Source organism: Pocillopora damicornis, chromosome 3, assembly GCF_964200805.1.
Source record: "Pocillopora damicornis chromosome 3, jaPocDami1.2, whole genome shotgun sequence".
Lineage (NCBI taxonomy): Eukaryota > Metazoa > Cnidaria > Anthozoa > Scleractinia > Pocilloporidae > Pocillopora > Pocillopora damicornis.
The window spans coordinates 1,504,449-1,528,030 of record NC_142672.1 but is presented as its reverse complement, the minus strand read 5'-3'; the positions used below and the strand labels follow the sequence as shown (position 1 = coordinate 1,528,030).

The following is a 23,582-nucleotide window of genomic DNA, read 5'->3' as shown; positions in this document are numbered from 1 at the left end:
ATTACTCATCGGAGGAGATTACAAACGAGGTAAGAGTTACTTTGTACCATTTAAGGAGAATGATTGCACAAAATCGCATTGAGTCGAAAAATAAGTTAATTTGAAAAGTCCCGGCTCGATGTCCCGGCTGGCAAAGCGTTAGATCATATCTTTATGTGTTTTTTCAGCGAGTGTTATTAATGCCCCTGAATGCATCAAGTATCATACTATTGTTCTTGCTGTAAACTAAGAAATCGAGAAAATAAACTGAATTACTTATCTCACTTACTACGAAAGTTGTGATTGTTAAATTTGGGGATGTGTACTTTTTCACCACAAGGCCCGCGGATATTTCGTAACTTATAGCCTTAAAAGGCTATATTCTTCCCATCATCTTCGGTAATAAAGGATGTAAATACAAATTCTGTAAGACCTTTTTACATTGAAGTTCGAACAATTAAAGCTTTTGACGAACTAGGGACAAGGTAAGCGGTCTCTGATTGGCTAGGAAAACCGATCCCTTTGGACGTGGGCTGCATTCTAATCTCATGTCCTTGACGGTCTGCTCACGTGTCTTCTAAAGTAGTGACAAAGATAGGTTGAGCACAGAACCAAGCGTGTCCGAGCGAAAAGGTGTTATTCAGTAGACTGGGAGTGAATGTAAGTCTAATGCTGCAAAGAGAGGAGACTAAGGCTTGGAGAATTTATATAGAGAGAAGAGGATGCGGAGGAGAACACGGGAAATCCTCGTTAGTTACAAAACCCTGGTCAATTACGAGCCGTTAAGGCAAGTAATCAACATGCCGCACCGTTGCACTACCTTAAAATTCATCGTTAAGTCAGTGGCCCAATAGATTTGCTTACTCCTAATCGTGATAAATAAAACCTCCAAAATGTTTTGCAATCATGAACCAGCTTTTTATTCCGTCATTAAATTAAACAAACTTAAACTCTTCCCTTAACGATGATTTACAAAAGTAACATGTACAATTTTATTCGATGGCGGCGTGGGCGGCGTTGATTTAGCTATTTTCATTCATGGATAATGTCCCTTTGCTTCGGCCTCGCATCACCAGTTGTGTCACGTGACTGCAGCTCAGGTCTCAGGACACCACAATATTCGGAGGCGAACTGGCAGATTGGTTGAATATCTCTGTCATACTATAAGGATTGAACCAAAGAGGGTGTTTAATGAGAAGTGTTCTCACGAAGTCAAGGTATTGCTTAAAACTGTACTGAAATTTATCAGCTTAGATAATGTAACTGCGATGGCGGTAACAGTGGTCAGTGAAACAGTAAAGAACGGGTTAAGTAAAAAGAAAAAAAAAGTTGTTCATAAAGTAAATTTATTTTCCCTTAAGTAAGGGTGATGCCTCAAAATTTAAGACACGTTTCAATTGAGTTTATTTTATCGTTACTAAACGTTGTCAATCATCCCACAATTTCTCTGAGATAAAATATATATTATTTAATACCTACCTTAAAAGTCCTTTTACCAACTTGGTTGGTGAAAAATGCGCTTGAGAACTGGACAGAAGAAGACAAAATTAAAAAGCAACATAGAATCCAAACCCTGGTTGAAGTTTTCATGTTACAGCTACTTCTAACGACCAGTGCTATTGTTTGTGTTTAGACCAAACTAATGATGGAATGAATTGGGAATCGTTTGCTCCGTTTATATGATCTCCATCCACGGGATATCACCGAAAAAATGTATTTACATCCTGCCCTATTATACAATTAATGGCAGAGGCGGTGCATTACTCCCGAAAACCTCCTTCCTTAAAACAAAGAAGTGTAAACACATCTGCCGTTTAATCTGAAAACGTTCTATTGCATGTTAATCAATTTCCATGTCAGTTCAATTTTCATTGGAGTAGTTATGATGTCGCAACAAACAAAACTGTTCACCTTAAATATTTTCAAGAATCTTCCTTAAAAACCTAAACTTCTTGTTGCTGTGCGAGGTTAGTTACAAAAGATTAAGAATTTTAATATTCGATTACGATAATGCGATCAGTATGGTTGATAATGTACCAGCTTCCCTTTGGTGGCAAAGGTTTATTTCCTTTGCAGACCATTATCACATTACTGCCTCATGTCTATCAAATGTAGAACTGTTAATTTCTGTTTTCTTTACCATTACTAGAAAATCCCCTTTCCGTGACGACTAATAGCTTGCTTTTCGACTAAAGTACCTTGGAAATTAGGAATGTAGTATGTATTGCGCACAGAGAGTAGTAAAATAAGAGAAACATCACGAAACATGAAGAGAAACAAAGCTGCTAATAAGAAAATTTGAGTGCAGATGGATACTGATCCATGTGAATTAGAAGTGTAAAAAAAAAATACACGTACAAAAAACAACCAGACAAAAAAAAAAAACTTATACCTGTGCTAAGCTTCAATGAATTTTTTTTTGCAAAACGGGCTTAATATATGATTGCCCTCATTGTCCTCTTGAATTAATGTTTAAGGCATTGTTTTAAGTGTGATTAACGCCACGGTCAAATGGGCGAAATTGGTTTTTCGTGTACTAGTGCGGAATTGTAGATGTTGGTGATAATGATTCCAGTTGTGGAACAACACAATTCAAGGCTTATGAAAACATACCAAATGCCATTTTTTTATAACCTCGCATGAAAAAAATTTTACACTCATAAAGGAGTGTAAATGCATCCATTTGTTTCATAATTCTTTAGCCGTAAGGCATATTTGCGTTCTTTTAGATATTTTTGACTTTCTTTGCATGTTACTTCACTTTTCCTGGATACAATATTTATTTCATAAATAAAGTTAATAGAAATTTTCGAGTGTGAAGTAGAAAAAAAAAAAAATAAACGTTAAAACCACTTGTTGCTTCACGAGGTCAGAAAGATCAGATAAGCACTTCTTGATTGTTCCGGAGCCACCTACGATTAGGGTGGGCTGATCTTGATAAGTGTTTTAGCTATTTCCTTTGCGTACCTAATTTGGATGGTTTACCGTGACTTTTATCATTTTTCTGGCTCGTACCGATCCATTAATGTTAAATTTGTCAAAGTACTTATTCTGTTTTCTTTACTTTCTGCAGAAAAAAAGTTTCGACACAGGTTTGTTTCTCAGCGAATTGATCTTCTTCTCTCTCCCACGCTTGTGAAAATTCGAATAACATCTCCTTTATATGATGAGAGAACCGCAAACTAACCATCTTTCTTAATCAATTTGCTCACTCGGCACTTTCAATGTTGTTGATCCTTACAGTGCGAAGGACGTTTGTCAACCTCCTTATGGCCTCGATCGGCATCGTACTCCTTGCAGCTCTGTGTTAGAGAATCGGAGCACGAAATCTATGATTCAGAGGTTTAATTCCTTTAGAGAGACTCAGATTTTAATCATTGTTTTGCGCAAGCGACGAAGTGAACTTCTTTAAATGAAAATCGTAATATATATAACACAGAAAATCAATAAAAATTGGAATTTTGTCAAAAATTGTGAAAGTAAAATTCTAGAAACTTATAAAATTGTTTTGCTCCTAAGGTCCAAAGAAATGTTTTTATTTCTGGTATACTCTTATTCATCATCTTTTTCAAAGGCGGGCTGGATTTAGCTCTTTATCACCGAGGAATAACAATGACCTCATGAAGGGATGTCTAAGGTAATGTTCATGGTTTAATTAAGGCAGCTACAGTCTGATAAGAGAAATTTGCATAGTCCGGTAAAAGGTCGTTAACTAAAAGCCTGAAGCACTTTCACTTCCTCGGGTTCCCACTCGTCGAAGGAATTAGACCAAGGTTCTTATATACGACTTTTTAATCAGTTCTTACGATCTTTGTGTTCGATGATATCGATTGCACGCAAACCACCTACAACGGAACCACGACGTTTTTTGTTTTCTCAATCATAACCACGCGATATCATAAACAAAACGAAAAACATTTTACTTGCTGTGCCTGACGTGGAGTATCACAGTCAATCTTTAATGCTTCAGGTTATATACCATATTTCATGAGGACCAAGCAACTTGCGTGATGAGCAAAAGTCTTATTCCCATCTTAGCATGTGATATCAGCTAAAGGTTTTTATGTACAATATCGACTAGAGGAGAAGATCGAACAAAAGAAGCGTTTCAGTAGGATTGGGGTAATCATGTTTCCTAATGACTGATAATAGCTAATATTTGGTCAATAAACTAAGCTAGTTTCAGATCGAGCGAGCAGAGTGGCCATAGTCTAATTCAATTAAATGATTCAAGTCTGCTATGAAATTTCATACTGAACAGACTAGCAACGCAATCAAACAAGAACTCAGTGCGATCACTAGTCGTAATTGATTTAAAAGTCATATGATACAAACTCGGCCTTTCCTCACTCACGTTTAGACTACGTAATAAACATGATCTAGAAAACCTTTAGAGTTATACAAGTATAGTTTGTAAATGTAACAACATGATTTCAAGTGTAATTAGGTGTTAATAAGCAAGAGTAAATTTTACGAAGACAACAAAATTGCACGTGCAATTTGTAGTCTTTGAAAAATTTACAAGTGCTTATTTACACCAAATTGCACTCGAAATCATGCAGTTACTATCAATAGTTTACACGAAAAACGCATCACAGAAAGTCAAGACGGACGAAAATTCGCACTCGTGTCATGACTTTGCGCTCGTTTCACATGAAAATTACATTGGTTTTTAGCCAATCAGACGCGCGTATTACTAATTTTATTGTATTTGTTATCAAATTATTTTGGCACAAATATTATTTACTTCAAAACATAAAATCGTCTAAGAAATTAATTGTTTTCTACTGTAAAATGGGCAAGCAGTGGTGGACATTTGGCAACAAGGTGCCTAACTCCTTTCTTAACACAAAAAGAAGAACTGTGAGAAATGTCACCACAGGAAAATCTACGAGAGAGAAGGCAAAATCATTAATCTCAAAGCTTTCTTCTTGGTTCCTTTCTTTGTTTCTGAATGACCGTCTGCCTTTTATTAGCAGAATTCACATATAATGCCGATTATATAATTCATAAATCGCCAGAAACACGAATTTCGAGGGTTAGAACTGTTTTTTTCGTTTGTGTTCAAGGCAAAAGGTAATTCTTCAAAACAATAGCTGACATCTTAACTGCTAATTTATACAATCAATAACGGTTTTTTTAGCGAAAGGAGATGAAGGTGATATTATAAACTAAGACAAACTTGTTTCCCACTACATGAAATTAATGATTCTAAGCCCATATCAACCTATAAAGTAAAATTATCTGAATACAAGGTCTTTTTTTATTAATATCATAATGTTCTACTTATTCAAGACATATTTTCCTTTCTTAGAAACTGTTATGAATTATTTGATTCCACCAATCACATAATATTTCATGAAAAGAAATGTAATTGTACAGAATAACTCCTATATTATAAAAAATTGATTACTAGTTTAAAATAAATATTATTTGCATTTCTGTGTGCGATTTTAGTTTGGCGCGTATGTACATGTTATCTTCTTCAGCAGAGTAATGTGGTTTTCAAGGCGGGTGGAATGAGATAACTTACTGTGGATAAAGATAATTGCATGTCATAGAGTGAACCATGCATTCATTGGTCAATTAATTGATAAGCGTGGCACAACGTGGTAGATCGTTGACTAAGAAAGATGTGGCGTGTATGATATCATAATCTTATCATGGAGGCCTTAAATTACTCCATTAACCGTTTTAAAAACTTCCTTTGTAACAAACATACATATCTATGTTTGAAATATAAAACGCAGCGCAACATGCAGATAAGCTGTTAGCTTAAATACAAAATCAAGTTATATTGAAGCCACGGTGTGTCAGTGGCTCCTATTTTCAACCTGCGTTCGTCCGAAAAGGTCTTTTTAAAGTCAAGAGAGGAATGAACTTGAAAAAAATATTGTATTAGAAACACTCAGGTTCCAATTTTTCGTTTCATGCTCATTTGCGTCATACAGTGTAAGTAACATTTTGCTATCCTCGTGTAATTGCCCTGACGGTTTATACTCCCATTAAACTGAAAGTGGCGTTTGATGGACTTAAGCAATGATAAATGCTCTTTGGGTAAAATAAATTGAAATTTAAAGGAGAGCATGTAAAGTTAGATCTATAAATTGAGGGGGTAAATTTCTAGAGAAACTGTTGTGCTGCGTGAGTGGGAGAGCATAACAGGATACTTTAGTACTATCAACTTAGTTTACAATGTAAATTGGCAACAGTAAAGAGTTTCAAAGCTGACGTTTCGAGCGTTAGCTTTTCGTCAGAGGGAATGACGAAGGGCTAACGCTCGAAACGTCAGCTTTAACAGGGTGGTAATTTAGTATTATCAACTCAGTTGATAATTCTAAATTACCCTGTTCAAGCTAGACCTAGTTTGTTTGATAGACCACCACAGTTTCATATCTAAAGAATAGCGATTAGTAGATGACTAAAAAATTGAGACCTTCTTTCGAAGATTACACAAATATTAACTAAAGAACCGTGTAATATTTTACGAAAACGTAAAAGCTAAACGATCATGATTTATTTTAGTAGCTATATGTTCTGACAAACTGGACCTCTTGCCCTAAGACACTATATATTGCTGCAACAAAATATGAATATGGCGTGAATATGAATCGGAATATCGTAAACAACTCTGAGAAGTATTAAAGACTTCAATAGTTTTGTGGGCGATAACTTACGTAATTCAGCGGAGGTCGCGTAACGAATATGCCAGAAAATGCCATCAAGAATAATGTGATCTGTACTACACGAGGAAACCTTATTGATCCAGACATTGATGAGAACAAAATTCAGAACAAACGATGATTTCACCATGGTTGTCTCTTCGCTTTTCTAAGCTCTCTCTTAGCTTAAGGAAATTTACCTTTTTAAAAATAGATAATTGCCAGCATTATTTCCTAAAAAATTAAGTCCAAACTAATGTCTCAGCCGATGACCTCTACCTCGAATTCCCCTTTTTTGTGGGAAAATTCTCAGGTTTAGACGTATTATCATGGCTTTTTCTTTTTCGTTTTCTTTGCGGTCGTAGCAAAGGCCCCTAAAGCACGAAGCGCTCTATTGCAAATAACTACAACCCTAATAAAGTTTTGTTGAAACACCCCGGTTGGCTCAATGTTCAGTATTTTTCAGGCGGTTAATTTTCCCCATACCAGCATTGACAAGGGGTGACGAGAAATTTGTTTCAAGATTCATGACAAGGATTACAGTATGTCGCGCAACACTTTGCAGAAAGTTAGGTCGATATTTCATTTTACGGTATCGAAGATTCGATAACCTTATAAAGCTGCTGCCGTCTAAAATCTGCACCCTGGCGTTCTATAAAACCGCCTTCAACTTTGTGCCTCCGCTGAATCCAAAGTTACGTCTTAATTACCTTCCCTCCTCCCTTGCTCCTCATCTAAGGAATGTTCACTAGTTTTTCCATTATATTTCTCGCTCGCCCGCGAAAAATCTGGTTATGTGATGCTTATTCAGGCATTTGCTCACCTCAAAAAAGCACTTGAATGACAAAATAACAATGTAAAAGGGAAATAAAAAAGAAAAAGGAAAACTATGCGAGAAAGTGTGTCCCAGTTGTCTAATAACGTTCAAAATATCCAAAGATATTGCAACTGATGGAGCACGGGCATCTAGATGTGATAGACTCGATAATTAACTGGTATCAAATTCCAAGAATTAACGAGTTTTTGTGACGACGAATAAAACTGTCAAAATTGACTCGACAAAGTCCTTTTATTGTCCTAAGAACTACAAAGATTAACAGCAAATAAAAAACTCGGGAATGTGGCACATAAAAGGTCATAAAAGGACGAAAAGGTCTTGTGCTTTTTCTTAATGACACCTATGTCGAAGGAGTTTTTAAAAGCATGGCACTTTCATGAAGAAAAAGCAACATTTCCAACAGCTGAAATCATTTTACCTTGCTATGCGTACAGAAAAGCCATTTGCTCTCGAGAGAAAAATGCATCGATAGTTTTCATTCTCGAAATTTACACTCCACAAAACCCGATTGAAATAACTTTAATTGTTATTTGATCAACAGTGTAATGACACGAGGTTTTTGCCGGAAAAAAAAACACAATTGAGGGCGATGTGAGATTCATTTAAGGTCTTTCAGATATATCAGCAGCTGATGCGACAAAATAACTCGCTATTCAAACATTAATAAGATACACCTTCTGCCAGGATATTAATTTCCCAAGCGATATAAAAGTTATCATTGAATGTAGTTGGCTCCCGCAGAATAGTTTTTTTTAGACAACATTTGTGAAGGTAGGTAACTTGGGGATTGAAATAACACCGCGAGTTATCTTATTTGTGGCAACTAACTTCTCAAAACCAGGAATAATCAAGTCAGTTGGATATGTGTTTAGGCCTGTGTTTACGATATCAGTAGAAGGCAAAAAAAATTTCAACACTGATTTCAACTATTTTCTTGTTGTTTCAAATAAAACTTGGCGAAAAAATGCAGATCAAATGAAAGCTCAAACAAATATTCTCCCTTTCGCGTACAAACGTGTGAAGGCATATGTTGAGAAGGCTAAGGATCATAGCTCCCGTTAGCTAATGAGGACAGAGACCAAATCCTAAAATAACATTTTTATTGATTTTCTCTTGTTTATGTCACATTTCGCCTTTTGTCCGAGACAGTATTAAAGACATTTAATTTTTTGCGCGAAATGTAGCATGGCTTCTACCATTGCATGAATTTTCCTTTCAGAATAAGGGAATTCTAAGAACTGTGCTGATACGGATACCAATTCACGGTCCCTCAGAAATCCGCTATAGCGATTAGAGATTTCGGTACTCGACTTAAATAAACCTCGGTTAAAAGCAATGTTTGATGCAATTTTACAAACAGTGTGAAGTTTAACTTTTCATCTTTTACCTCTTGTTATTTTTTTTTCTTTCAAAACCAAAGACTGGGCACTCTTAAATGATTGTAAAATTGAGGTACTTGAGTCAAAAAGTCATTGTTTGTGGATTTAGTCAGGTAATGTGTTTGTGCGAATCTTCAGTTCATCATAGCAAGAATGTATAAATGATAGATACGGTGAAAGTGGGCATTGTTGGACTAGTTTCATGCGCTATCTTTTAATTTTGTGAGACAGTTACATGAAGAAAAATCTTCCCATCCATCAAATCTTTTTATTCATCAAAACATTACATTACTCATTCACAGCTTTGAGTCATGAGTCGCATCGGAAACACTGTCCTGGTTGTGTTGGTTGTATTCTCACTGGTGGCTGAGGTGAGATCAGAAGATGAGGTGATATGGGAGAAGAGACATGAACACAGGCAGCAATTTTGGGGCACTTTTAAGATCACTCCTATGACTCCAGTTGGTCCAGAAGGTTGGAGACTAACAGTGAATTTCACTGAGCCGATAAGGAGACTGGAGGTTTGGCAAGCAAGGATAGTGTCTAAAGATAAACAAGAGTTCGTGCTCGAAAACCGACGCTGGAATGCTGAACTGGAGGCAGAGAAAACACTGAGTTTTCCATTTACGGTTACAAAGCGTAGCAGAAAGCCCTTAAAAAACATTGAGTTGTCTTTCGAACGATTGGGCGAGGGCAGCGGTTTGTACGAGGCTTAAGGGACAATCTGAATCGTATCACTCTGTATCATCAAATTTGCGAATTAAAAATTAAATGAATCCCCTTGAAACTTAAAACTGACGTATATATGTTCTGATTGTTATAAATATAATGTTATATGATCTCTTGGTTAAACGTAATACTTCCTACGCAACTTTGCATCTTGCGGTCTGATGCACCACTAAAGAGCCCAAGAGGAAAACATGCATCCGACTCCGAAGAACTGCACTACGTTAGAATGGTTCGTGGGGGGATCAGATTTCTCGTTAGTCTCAGAACAAAAGTCTATGTCATAGGTATCTCGATGTTGATGTTGTTGGGGGTCTCAACAGGTTTTTTCGGCGTGGAGGTTGGATGGTCATAGATGATCACTTTTTTGTTGAACATGAACCTCAAAACAATCTCTTCCTATGCCATATTTATTAGTTGTGGGAATGCAATCTGTTCACTATTTAGTTAGCCACACGTAGCTGGTTAAATGGGCATGGGAGTAAATTTTCACGAAGGGAAGCTTGTTTTCGCAAACGTGGCTGGAATGCCGTAGGATACGTAACAACTTCAGCCATCTTGATCTCTTGAAAAAAAAGATTAAATAGAGAAGTTTGAAAAAGTGTGAGGAACAGTTCACAGGGATTTTAAAACAAGTAGAAAATGCTGGGAACGGAAAATAACAAGACGAAATTCTCAACAATTTGGGAATATATGGATGAAGGTTATGATGAGTACCAGCAAGCAAGTGGTCAAAATGATTTTATTTTATTCTAGTCACTACCTAGTAAGCAACGAACAGGAAATTGCTGAGCTTAGCTTTTTCAATTACATTTTTTATTGTTTCCCTCTAACTCTCAGATACCTCCACAACTTCTTTTAAAAAAAGTCCATGCGTTGTAAATCAGAATCTTTCAGTCCGCGTGTTCTCTAAATAAATCCTGGTAATTTTTTTAGTGGTACTAAGATATGCAAATATGAAATCATACTAGGTCAGCATATTTGCCCAGAATTTGTTAATTCAGCTGTGATATTGCAAAATCACTGTTTGAATGGTTAGAGAAGCTTTATATCCACTACGTTTATCTTGAGGTCTTTGTTGAAACAGATCATTTACAAAACCGATAAGTATGTAAAAGCTTTGTTTGAACAAACAGTATTCAAGATTAAAAGTGTATCAGGGCAAAAGAACAGTATTTAAACGTTAGTAACCATTCATCTTCACAGCATTCTGTCTACAAGCGCCCATAAGCACCAAATTACTCATCAGAGGATATTACAAACGAGGTAAGAGTTACTTTGTACCATTTAAGGAGAATGATTGCACAAAATCGCATTGAGTTGAAAAATAAGTTAATTTGAAAAGTCCGATTCTTTTAGCCTGCCTTCGATTTTTGTATCATGTCAATCAGCTTTATCCACTTTATATTTCCTTCTGATCCATCTTCTTTATATCATATCAATTGTACAGTTAAACATAGTCGGTAAACTCTCAGTGAGTTTAAACGTAATAGGCAAAAAATTTTACAATTGGGCGCAAAAATTGACAAATCATAACCGTCGGTCGTGAAAATATTTAACCACAAAAATTCTTCCTTTAATAGCAACTGAAAGAAATTGACCCTAAAACTGCCAAAAGTTTAACTATTGGCCCCTAAAAGCCATCACCCCATTGATACCTTCGTATTTCGGAAACAAAAAAGTAGACGGTTATGAAAGGTAGTTGGTGAATCAAGAAATGTGTCTGGAAATGTCTTTCGACGTAGCTCGGCTTTTGGAGTATCTTAGGGCGAAATTTTTCGCCCGCCTTTTCCTTTTACAATTGCATGATGAATCTGAATTTGCTTTAATAACATAATACTACTTTCATTTAGGGAAATATGAGGTGCACCTTCTCCACCTTAGTTGTTGCTCTGTTGATTTTTCACTCGCCCAGAGTACACTCCGAAGACGCCGAAGTCACTATCTTCAATCAGTGGCCCAGAGGGTTCTACGGTGAAATATCGATTGCCCTCGAAGACGATGTCGAAGATGGCTGGCAACTCACAGTATCTTTCTCGAAGCCTGTAAAACGCCTCTCAGTATGGAATGCAAAGGTGGATTCAATTTCTGACGACAAGAAGCAGTACATCCTGAAAAATAGGTTCTGGAACAAAAAACTGAAGGCCGAACGCCCATTGAAGTTCCGGTTCTTGGGGCACAAAGCAAAGAAAGGTGAAAATCAACCGACCGTGACAGCAGAGTTCACCCGCCTTGGCGAAGGAAGTGGCTTCTAAAAAAATCTTGCGAGCCAAATTGATTGCGTGGAGGAAGGCAATATTGCTCAATAAAATGTTGCAATGCAGCTTACGTTTCACCTTTTGTATGCCTTTTTCATTAGGTCTGAAAATACTTTTTGTGTGCTTCACCACAAGAATTCTTCGCGGCGCGCTGAAACAATTCTTTTCCGTTCGCGGATTATTTCTGATCTGCCTCGCTTGTCGGAAATTACCGATTGCATTACAAGATTGTTAGTAGCCCATGGGTTTATTGGATGAATGATCTAAGAGGCAAAAGAGGAAACCTTTTCTTCTTCGTGAGTTTGAGTTAAACATTAAAATCTTTGCCTGGTTTGTACTGTGAGCTAAAATTTAAAAACACACCTCTCTTTCTTGAGTCTAAGTTTTGCTTCAAATCAGAACCAAAGAATGGTAAATAGCTCTTTCTTGAAAGTTTAGATGTCAATTTGCGATTGAAGTCGAAGCTTAAGTCTAACTCAGAAGGCTTCGTTATAACACTGTTGATGATATCCCTAAGAGAAGATAGTTTTCCTCGTCCGCAATTATAGCTCTATCGATAAACTTTAGATCAACCAGGCTCTATCTAATAAAAGTTCCATCTGACCTCACCTCCCATTCGTTCTTTCTAACATTGCGGAGCTTCTTTCTGATGTTCCTGAAATTTTTGCGTTATCCGCGAAGGGGTTGCTTTAATGACCTGCAGAAGATTATGGGCTCGATTAAAAGGAAAACGTAACTTTTTTGTTTTGAACAAAGCACACTCTAATCTTGGAAGTAAAATTTAATGGTGCGCCATAAACTGCTCTGAGATCTGATCTATAATATCTACGCAGTGCACACAAAGATGCGTTTCAAGTTTGCTCATATACAGTCTGCAAACAATCCACTTTTCTTGTTTATAGCTATTTACTGTGTTCAAAAATTAGCGTTAAACACAATTTCTGTGATATAATCTGAAAAGATCCATTTCTACTCAGATCATTGTAGATTCCGCTTCCCTCTTGCACAGGCTCAAAGTTACTGTCTCCCCTTCGACGAGTTTTCTGGCTTTGAAGTCAAACGTTTATATTACTGCTGCCGTCAACTCTGCGTCCAGAACATGTTTTCATGCACGAACTCTGTTCTATCTGAATTTCCCGCTACCAGTTTGGCTTGCTGCCTCAGTAACACCCTTAATATTCCTATTGTTGGGCTATCACTATTTCAAATTGCATGTTCACTCACTTATTAAGCCTAACGACATTTTCTTCATGCAATATCGTCTATCAAAATTGTCACAATTGTAAACAAAATTTACATGCTCAAAAAAATTTGAGCAAAAGTTTGTTAGACAGACGGATTTTTCAAGCAAGTAAAAACAACTTGTATGGGAAATGGAAGTTTTCAATTTCAATTTCTCTCTTTAAAGAGTGTGTGAAGAAGTTGTCAGAATTCTATCATTTGTAGAAACGCCTCACCAGTTGTAAATAATGTACCGTTGAGTCCCTCCTTCTTGAGTTAAATTTGTATTTCAATTTTTTTTTCTCAGTGTGTCAGCTCAGTTACGTTTAGTTAAAGCTGTAAAATTCTTGAAATAGAACATGCTAAAATGTTGCCGGAACAAGAAGGGGACTCATTTATTTCCTGACCCGTCATTCACAGTAACTTGTACACGTATCTTTAGAAATTAGTGGATTTTCTGGAGTCCTTTTACAGCTGCAAATCTATATTATGATTGTAAACCTCTCCAAGACCAAGTTTTATCAACGCTATCCTTGTGATACTACATGATTTACATGATTATGGTTCTGGACTAGAGTTGAAATATTGTATTTCCAAATTGAATATTGCTTAAACTAAACCTTTGTTCGCAATGATTTCTATTCTCGCCCTCACCTCTTTCCTTCCATACTCGAAAATTTCAGATGATTCTGTAGCACAGTGGTTTACATCAACTTAGTTTATTTTATTCGTTGCTACTGGGGAGAGGCATTTAAACATGTTCGATGAAAAATCGAATGTTTGGTATATTCACTCCTGAGAATCGTGGTGGGGCGATTTTTATCTTTTATAATTTTTTTTGTGCGTTCACATGCAGCCATGGCAATTTGACGCAACATGTAAAGAGTTCTCAATAATCACACCTCTTTTGTTTGTCTTAACAGTGCATCATTTGATTGAAATCGACTTTATGTAAACTTAATAACCTTTTAAGTCTATTGATAGGTTAACAGAAAAAAACTTAAAAACACAAAGAGGAGATGAACGAGCTCAGTTGACTTTGGAAAGAACTACCGACACGCCGCCTTTCAAAACAAGCATGTAAGTTTGATTCAATTTGGTATTGATACATAGGACAAGCGTTCAAAACGGATTGGTAAAAAACAAGAATACGAATCAGTTTGCTTAAATGGGCAGTTAAACTGAAGAGAGCCACTTTTCTTGTAAGCATTTCCTTCTTTGGCAGAAAGCTGCGCTCGTTTTATTAATTTTGAGAACATTGGTTATTATTTTCGTTTTCTTTGTTATATCTTCAATCTCTAAAATGTTTCTGCGAAGTAAAAAGTGAGGTTAAAGATGAGTAATCAAAGCATTTACCATATAGGAGCGTTCATGTAGAGTTATGATTGTGGACTTCTACTGCTCTTCGTATTTTATACAGTACGAGCCGAGGCCTGCGCCGATGGCGAGGGAAACAAATTTTAAATCAAATTATTTACACGAATACTTCAACCATAAAAGATTAGGACAAATTCGATACAGATGATATTTCAACGTATTATTTTTTGGGGTCAAACTCCACGGATTTTTAAATTAATAGAAATTTTTTCTAGGTAAACACACCCAAGAGATTGACACCATAACTCAATTTACATTATGTCGATATGAAGAGTAATGAAGACTTGATTCTCAAAGTTAAAGGTTTGAAAGGCAAACAAAACGCATCACATTTGAACTAGGTCTCGCTTAAAATAGATTTGAAAACAAAAGGCTTTTTCTTCTTATCCTTCATTTCATGCTGAAGCAAACGTTTTTACTCTACAAATTGATAGTTTATACAACTATATCGAGTTACCTGCAAAAGCGGTTAAATGCATTCACCTACTTTTGAATTTCCAATTGCTTCTCATGTGCATTAAGGGTATCAAGTGATGTCTATTGTAGGAGGGTTTCAAAGGAGTAAATCGTAAAATGGCCAAAAAAATTTAGCTGGTAGCCGTAAAAATTGACAAATTTTAACAAAGTGATAGTCATAAAAAAAAAAAAATTAAACGTTAAAAAATTCCAGTCTGGTAACAACAATGTAATGATATATAAACCGTTAGCCGCTGAGATGGCCACAATTTTAACCTTTGCCGCAAAAGCCATCGACCGCAAGTGAGCGTTCTCGTTTCCGCAAACCAAACAAATCAGTTCATAGTTCATGACCATAAAGTAACAAAAAAAGGAAATAAATCTGAATCAGCAAGAGGAAGGTGAGGCTTAAGTTTAGACAGTGTTTCAGCGGTGCAGGTCGTGATTGGTTCAAGTTATTTATGTCAAGCTCGTGAAGGAGATGATATGATTCCTTTCACCTAACTAAGTTCGATGCAAAGTGAGGGGGAATCTACTTTTGAACTTTTACTGAAACCTACCGTCACATCTAATTACAATGCGAAACCAAGTGACAAGGACCGAGAGGTCGAGAAAAAGAGAATTCTATTCAGAAGCGTTTTCGTGTTATCATGATAATTAAATCGCTCGATAGATGTAATAGTCCCACTAAATATGATTTGAGGATAACTAAGTATTTTAAAACGTAAGAGAAAGTTTGATGCAAACCAGGAGGATCAATATACTAAGAGACGCAACATTTCAACTTAAGTGTTTATTTCCAGACAGTTTCGGTAATTTTCAAATAATTTCCTATATCATTTTCAAATTCCAAAGACGACTTGGAAATAATTTTTTTCGCAAAGCTCCTTTAGGAAACTATGTTAAAAACTAGGAAGAGTAAGGTTGTTTCGGCATAGGTTTGTATGGGGTTAGCTTTTACAGGCGCGGTATGTCACACTTTCCCCTGATTCCTCCATGTTCCTGCCACATACGTATCTCACACGGCGAGTTGACTTTTTACATTTACAGAATCATGAAGGCAATTTGCATCGGCTTCACGTTGTCTCTTATGTTAACACTGGTCCAGAAAGGTCTTTGCTTTGACGAAGGAGGGGCCAATATAGAACACCAGTGGAGTGAAGGATTCATCGGCAAATTCAGTATCACCCCCGGGCCAACGTTAAGCAATGGTTGGAACATGATCGTTACATTTTCTCAACCAATCAAGATACTCGAAGTATGGCAGGCGAAGATACAGATGCAAAACAAACAGAATACCGTATTTGTGTTAGAAAACCAGTCGTGGAATACACCTCTTGAAGAAGGAAAGAAATTTGAGTTCAACTTTAAGGCAACGAAAAGAGGCCGTGGAAACCCACATGTGGTGGAAGTCGCTGTTGGGCGCACAGAGCACTTGAAGGGATTGTCTTGCTGAAATTAACTAAACGTTGCAGTCATATCAGTTTGCAGTTACAGGTGATGGCATATGTTTGAGTTTTTCCCTCGAAATATCGGTTATTTTGTATTGGGACTATTTGTTTTAAAGTTGATGCATTGATTGTTCATAATGATTAACAGAGTTTCAATTTTGTCGTCATCAAAATTGATGGTGAAGAAATAAATGAGCAAATAAATAAAAGTAAAATTGAATGAATAATAGGGATGAAATAGTAATTAAAGGGAGTTTCCTTAAATTTTAATAAAAATACCAAATGTATAATTAACTGCATCAATGTTCAAGAATCGGGAGTAAATGAAAGAATACCGAGGCCGGAATAAAAATGCAAATAGATAAATGTATGAAGAAATGTATGTTTGAACCTTATGCCTATAAATTGTACGCCTTTGCTTTTCCACCGTGATCACCGTTTTTAACTTTTTTCATATATATTTTCATTTACTTATTTTTTTTTCTAACAGTAATAAGTTGACTTGAACAATCCGAAAATTTTGAACCGTCTTAACAATATATAGATAAACTTAGGGCAACATTTGTCGTAAACTTTTGACAAAAAAACTCAACCCCTATTTTAGAAGAAAGTGGAATCCTACATTTAACAAGAATATTTTCCACCAATTTTAGAGAGTTTGAATTGATAAAGCTCTGACCCTTCATATATCGGAGTCCAATCCATCATTAAATAAAAACATTCAATGCTTTTTCACAAAAACGAAAACCGATTTCACACGGATTTCTTTTTGGTTTTTTTTCTTTTAGCTTTTTAAAACGTTTGACTCTTTATTTGTGTTAATGCACACTCGTAGCAAAGATGCCAGAAAGCAATATCAATGATGTAAAATTGAAAATTTATCGAAAAGAACAGTCTCATCGTAAAAGCAGGTATTCGAGTGGGAAGGATTAATTTAAAAAAAGCTCTTGCTGAGTCTGTTACTCCTGTCCTACGAGGTGCGGCGACCTGGCATGCGTCCACGTAACAACCGAGTCATGTTAGAAAGGACTCGGCACTAAGCGACAACATGCAGAACGGCTGGCGGAGACAAAACTGAAGGATGGTAACGAGCACGCGATTACTGCATATTTTAAGGACTTAATGCTTTTTACCAACCAGAATTAGAGCTGATTTCAATTCTAAAATCATTCCGTGATATATGAGTCTTTCCCATCGGTTCCTGTGTAAAAACTGGATCCACATACGACCACATGCGTTCCACTAAGATAACGAATTAGTCTGGTTTCAACGTAGCAAACAAGATGTTCATGCAAATTGCTTGTCGATATGGAAGATTTACGACATAAATATGGTGGTTGAAGATATTGATTTCTACCACGCTTGCTTTTTTATGTATTAAATGATAATCATAAAAAACAACGCAGCAAGCCGATTATGAACGCCAAAGGAGGTAAACCAATGCGAATTAAAAAAAAAAGGCAGTAATATGTTAGTAAACGTCAATCGGGTGGATGGATGGATGGATGGAAGGGAGTATGGCCAAATAAATAAGTAGATTAGAGACTTAATTCAAATACTCTTTGGTTCATACTGAACAAGTAGACATAGTACCGTCGCTAAAAATTTCTTCAAGCTCTTTCTCGCTTCCCATAGCCATCCCATGATTTCATTTTGCCAAAGGTTTACATAAGCGTGTTGTATGTCAGTTGCGTAGATGTATAAAAGCTCTGGGAGTGGACGTGCTGTGTTTGTCAAACTGCCGAAGAAGACATTGAACACTGCACAATATGAAAACTCTGTCATTAACAACACAAACGAAGTATTGAAGCCAATTTGTGAATAGAATGTCTATTACGATGGTAATGGCAGATGTCTAAACATCTTTTGACTAATTCCAATAACTTATTTGTTGAGCTGCGCTATCGTCGGGGAGTTGTGACAATGAGGTATTGGAATTAAATGCTGAGGGTACATATAACCCGGTAGAATACGTGCCACCAACCAATTCAGGGTCCGTTCAACAACTAATTGTGAGAAGGTGAGTGCCTGTGTTTGGTATGAATAGTAATATAAAAAGAAAATGTTGCGCTTTCATATGAATGTTGCGAAAAAAAGAGAGAAAAACATTAAGTTCTTTCAAGCCGATGAAATGATATAAATTCAGTGAGACGCAGGAGAGGAGTACTTGATTTTGAAACTGGTCTAGATCTGATAATGTAATCAATGCTCTACATTCTTATGATTTAATTACAATTTTAAGATTTTTTATCACCAATGGCAGTTTGAAAATTTTGGTTTACGTTCACATTGTATTTTACTTCGCCTGCCTTTTAAACAATTCATGTCACAAATTGTTGAATGGCTAACTCGCACATGGAGTGACACGGAAATCATTGCCTACAGTAACTCCATAATTCACCTCTCGTTCCGACTTTTTACTTAACTCTATGGCAGAATATATATAGCTCTATAATATATATAGAGTGTTTTTATAACCTATCCGCAATCAAGACTTTTTATGTATCTAGTTCCTGTTAAGACTGAAATTAAGCATAAGTTGAGCATTGTAACACGCGGTTCATTTTAATCCAAAAAGTTTCTTATAACAATATCGCACCCGGTCATTTCTAATAACTATATATTCTAACGGCATTATTAAGTGGCTAACTTTGATAACAATGAGCTTTGTTAAACGATCTGAAAATGATCGATCCTATATTCACAAACCTTAGTGTAAACTACAGTTTATACAACAACATTGCGCAGAAAGAAATCAAGTCTTCCTGAAGCAATGAATAATACTCCATGTAAAGTGAATAGAGTCTGAAAGTGGACTAATACATCTAAAGTCAACTGCACGCTCAATCTACGACATTTCCGCTGCGCTTCTAACTAAAATGAGTGTTTCCCACTTAAAATATTGTGAATGTCTGAAGCAAACCGCATCAGTTCCGTCGCTTTTCTGGTATATCACTTAGCAATCAAGTCAAAAAAGGAAAAAACCGACTCTTACTTTCCAAACAAGGGAAAAGAAAAACTGGAGCTAATTTAGGCGCATATCACTGTGGTTAATGCAATACTTAATCGTTGAAGTGTCTTTCGTGATGTGACATATTTAATAACTTGGGCAGCGTTCACTTCTCTGACTATAAGTCAAGTTGGCATTTTTTTTTATTCAAATTTCGTTCATTTGTTGATAGATATTCACACCATGTCGTTGTTACGCTCGGTTATTCCGCTGTCGATTCTTGTGCTGCTTCACGCTCCTAAAGCATTCGGTGAACAAGCTAAAACCGTAGTTGTTGACAAATGGTACGACGGATTCAAGGGATTAATTACTCTGGACCTCACGGATGATGTTACCTCTGGGTGGACCTTGACTTTGTCTTTTTCAGTTCCTACTCCGAATTTGGAAATTTGGCGAGCAGAGATAGTTGACAACCAAGGCGATAAAGTATATACAATGAAGAATATGCCATGGAATACACAAATGTCTAAAGGAACCTTCAAGTTGTATTTCATCGCCAAAAAGTCTGACGTAGCAAAGGATCCTCCTATTGGCGCCGTCATGTTTAGTCGCGGTGCACCAATAACCAACCAACCGCCCACTGCTAGCCCGAGTCCTCCTCCGCCAGCGACGAAACCGCCCAGTTCATCTCCTGGTCCTGACACCACTCGACCTACGCAGCCGCCGCAAACCACTGCACCTCCTTCGCTAACACAATCGCCGTCTCGGGGGCCCGGAAAGTATGACTACAGTGAAGTGCTGAAACTTTCCAACTTGTTCTACGAAGCTCAGCGATCTGGCAAGCTTCCACCTAACAACCGAGTCAAGTGGAGAAAGGACTCGGCACTAGGTGACAAAGGGCCGAACGGTGAAGACTTAACCGGTGGATGGTATGACGCGGGTGATTACGTTAAGTTTGGTTTTCCGATGGCATCATCTGTCACAGTGTTAGCCTGGGGTATTGTGGAATACAAGGAGGCTTATGTAGCTGCTGGCCAGTACAGCAACGTATTAGATAGCATCAAGTGGGCCACGGACTATTTCATAAAAGCTCACACGAAAAAAGAAGAATTCTATGGTCAGGTAATACGGTTAACAGCTATACTTGTTTTTGCATTTTCCGTCTAGATAACTTACTCAAAAGTTAAGTGTAATAACTGAATCGCTTTGGCGAAGGGGTAAAGCTCGAAATGTCAGCTCTAGAAACTCTTAACGGTGGTCGATCACGTAGCACTACAAATTCTTAGAAACCTACCCTGTTTATTCATTTGTATTAATGTTTGCCTGATCTTCGTCTAATGTTGATTTAAGAAACTGATATCTTACCGCCACCTCACAGCATCTCTCTCGTTGCCATATTTTTAGTGCTGGGTTACTGGCAAGAAACTAATCATCGACAGATATATGTGAGAATAATATAGTTTTTTGACTCATCAGAAAAAATGCTGAAAGTTGTCTTTTGAACGTGAAATCTTTATGAACAAATTAGGTTGGAGATGGAGATCTTGACCACGCTTTTTGGGGCAGACCTGAAGACATGACCATGAGGCGACCCGCCTGGAAGATCACTCCACAAAATCCTGGATCCGATCTCGCAGCTGAAACTGCAGCAGCACTGGCCGCTGCATCGATTGCCTTCAAAGCTCAAAATACTCGGTAAGTTATAGACAAGGAAAAATGCCTACAACTCTTGGTATATCGTAACTTCAGCTTAATTATTATACCGACAGTATCCGTCCTTTTAATTCCCTCTCCCGCTTTCGAAACTGAGCATATCCCGGTCTTGCCTTCCTATTTTCATCCTGCATCTCGCCTTTGGAATTTTTAGTAACCCACATCCCACTTCGATTTTAAGCCTCATCCCGCATCCCGCCAAACCTGTGTTGGACCCTCATATCAGTCGTACTCAACATAAATGGTCTCTCCGGTAATATTGCTTTATGTTTCACAACTTTTACTTAACTGCTCTAAAATAAACTTGGTACTTGGGTCCCCAGAAAACGAACCAGAAGCTGCCTTCGATTCTCACGAACATCTTTATGCTGGTTGACTACTAACTTTTGAGACAATTTGATTTTCAGTGCCTCTAAGAAGTATGCTAGGAAACTTTTAACGCGCTCAAAGCAACTGTACGCGTTTGCAGACAAGTATCGTGGAGTATACAGTGATTCCATTCCCAACGCAGGGAAATTCTACAAATCCTACAGCGGGTTTCAGGACGAGTTAGTGTGGGGTGCAGCTTGGTTGTACAGAGCGACAAAGGAGTCTTCATATCTTGTGAAGGCTGAGAAGTACTATAAGGATTATGGGATGGATGGTCAGGTATGTTGAGAGTTATAGGTCTTCTGAGATACAATTATGCTGAAGGGAATTTTTGTGAAACACAAGACTACAAATCGTTGTAAATCATAATTCAGTTCTATCTTTTCTTCTCGCGTCATACCTTCACATCCTGACTAAGATTGGACGATCTTACTTTTTCCCTTTACGTGCGATTGTCGATAATACAAAGGAAAATGTTTTGAGACTTTTTGTCCACACAATGCGCTTCAAGGCTTTGGTATCTTTATCAAAAAAGTATAACACTCACAGATAAGTGCGGTGCTTAGAGATGAAAAAATCTAAAAGTGGCTTGCTAAATGCGAAGTTTGCCGGTTTTTTAAAAATTTTTTCCTTCTATTATTGCAGGTGTAAGCTTCTTTATCAACCACACGTAAAAGGCTCTTTCACATTAAAATTAAAATTTAATCAATCTTTTTCTCCCTTACAGGCCTGGGCATTTTCTTGGGACGATAAAAAAGCCGGGGTACAGTTGCTGCTCGCTCAGTTGACGAAAAAAGAATCCTACAAAAACGCCATTAAAGCATCTCTCGACAACTGGCTTCCCGGAGGTAGTGTCCGTTACACTCCCAAGGGCCTTGCATGGCGTATCAAATGGGGCTCGAACCGATATGCAGCCAATACAGCTTTCCTGGCGCTGGTTGCCGCTGATCAGGGTCTAAAGCGAACAGCTTATCGCAATTTCGCAAAGAAACAAATTAATTACATGCTTGGAGACAGTGGACGCAGCTTCGTGGTTGGGTTCGGAAAAAATCCGCCACGAAGACCACATCACAGCTCCAGCTCCTGCCCGTCCGCTCCACAGCCATGCGGTTGGGATAACTTCAAAGCGGATATACCCAATGCGCATGTTCTAAAAGGTGCATTAGTTGGGGGTCCCGACGAGAATGACAACTACAAGGACGACAGAAAAGACTACGTCATGAATGAAGTCACTACTGACTACAACGCTGGTTTCCAGTCTTCTGTCTCGGGTCTAAAACAGCTGGAGCTGTAATAGTCCAACGGAAATATGAAGTTTTTTCAAAGAGCTTAAGACTTAAGAAGTCTTTTGTTTTCATGCTGTTTGTAGTTGTGCCTGAAGTACTTTAATAAAATATCCTAAATGATTACGAAGTTGACTCGTAAATGACACTAGCAATTAACACCATCCTTTCATTGTGAAAACGCAATTTAAAAAGAGATTTCACAATATTAAAAGTTGCCTGAATATTTACTTATCTCGTCTACGGTACAATGAAACTCCACGTCTACGATAAAGTTCTAGAAAGAAAAGTACGCCGGAAGCGATATATCAAGCGTCTCACGAAGTAATACGTTAGATCAGCTGTCGGCAGTGGATACGGCAAACTTATGAAACTAAGAGTGCAATAACATTTGTTTTAATTTTCGAAAGGGCTACTGGTGGCACAGTCTCCTGAGGTTAATGGCTTTCTGAAGTAGGACACAAACTCAAAGTAGCAAATAATCTTTTATTTTGAAACTAAAGAAAAGAGCTTTTCTGATCTGCTCTGCTCTGAAGTATTAAGAAAACGAAGTAACTTTAGATTCGACGGGCTGAGAAGAATATTGGAAAAAAAATTATTATTTCTTCCCCGAAAAAAAAAGGGAATGAAGGAATTGCGACGTAACACAAATTCGACTGTCGGGGGGATGCAACGCGATAAAGAACTGATCCATTTAGACTATGAATTCAAATCGAAGCATCAATGTATGGGGAGATCTACAACAAAATTTCTTCAAACGAGCCAGTGTTTCTATATTTTGCCTATCAGACCAAGAAAGGCTGCAGTTAAGGCTTGCACCTAAGAATAACTGCGAGCCAACTCTTTTTTTATTGTCATACTTTTTGGGAGTTAAAAGGTTGAAAAATAATGAAATGATCCTCTTATGCGAGCTTTCAATT

The 23,582-nt window shown here is 37.3% G+C and overlaps 2 protein-coding genes and 2 long non-coding RNA genes across 5 annotated transcripts in view; 3 read left to right on the top strand and 1 right to left on the bottom strand.

The window, feature by feature from the left end:
• The window catches only part of LOC149047772 (uncharacterized), a 35,696-nt gene extending 23,789 nt beyond the window's left edge, over positions 1-11,907 (top strand). The window contains exons 1-2 of one of the 2 annotated variants that reach the window (XR_016185233.1): positions 10,787-10,850; positions 11,438-11,907. This is a non-coding gene — a long non-coding RNA (uncharacterized LOC149047772). Of the gene's footprint in view, positions 1-10,786; positions 10,851-11,437 lie in introns of those variants that run through there. The other variant, XR_016185232.1, reaches the window with a different exon arrangement.
• LOC149047773 (uncharacterized) lies at positions 876-1,935 on the bottom strand. Its single transcript, XR_016185230.1, has 2 exons — positions 1,459-1,935; positions 876-1,140 (listed from the first exon to the last, which is right to left on the bottom strand). It is a non-coding gene; the product is annotated as an uncharacterized LOC149047773 (long non-coding RNA).
• Positions 11,908-14,096: 2,189 nt separating the features above from the next.
• On the top strand, positions 14,097-17,344 carry LOC149047771 (uncharacterized). The gene is made up of 2 exons (XM_089199392.1): positions 14,097-14,143; positions 15,947-17,344. Exon 2 carries the CDS (start codon positions 15,951-15,953, stop codon positions 16,350-16,352), a length of 402 nt encoding a protein of 133 aa, XP_089055518.1. The 5' UTR covers positions 14,097-14,143; positions 15,947-15,950; the 3' UTR covers positions 16,353-17,344.
• A 911-nt stretch (positions 17,345-18,255) lies between these two features.
• LOC113665859 (uncharacterized) lies at positions 18,256-22,788 on the top strand. The gene is made up of 5 exons (XM_089201602.1): positions 18,256-18,367; positions 19,530-20,419; positions 20,826-20,992; positions 21,418-21,658; positions 22,107-22,788. Exons 2-5 carry the CDS (start codon positions 19,541-19,543, stop codon positions 22,671-22,673), a joined length of 1,854 nt encoding a protein of 617 aa, XP_089057728.1. The 5' UTR covers positions 18,256-18,367; positions 19,530-19,540; the 3' UTR covers positions 22,674-22,788.
• Positions 22,789-23,582: the final 794 nt, after the last annotated feature.

Excerpts from the sequence above, each read along its gene's own strand:
- LOC113665859 (XM_089201602.1), top strand. The coding sequence starts at position 19,541 with ATGTCGTTGTTACGCTCGGTTATTCCGCTGTCGATTCTTGTGCTGCTT. Across the intron at positions 20,420-20,825 it reads AAGAAGAATTCTATGGTCAG|GTTGGAGATGGAGATCTTGA; the intron begins GTAATACGGTTA and ends TGAACAAATTAG. Across the intron at positions 21,659-22,106 it reads ATTATGGGATGGATGGTCAG|GCCTGGGCATTTTCTTGGGA; the intron begins GTATGTTGAGAG and ends TCTCCCTTACAG.
- LOC149047771 (XM_089199392.1), top strand. The coding sequence starts at position 15,951 with ATGAAGGCAATTTGCATCGGCTTCACGTTGTCTCTTATGTTAACACTG.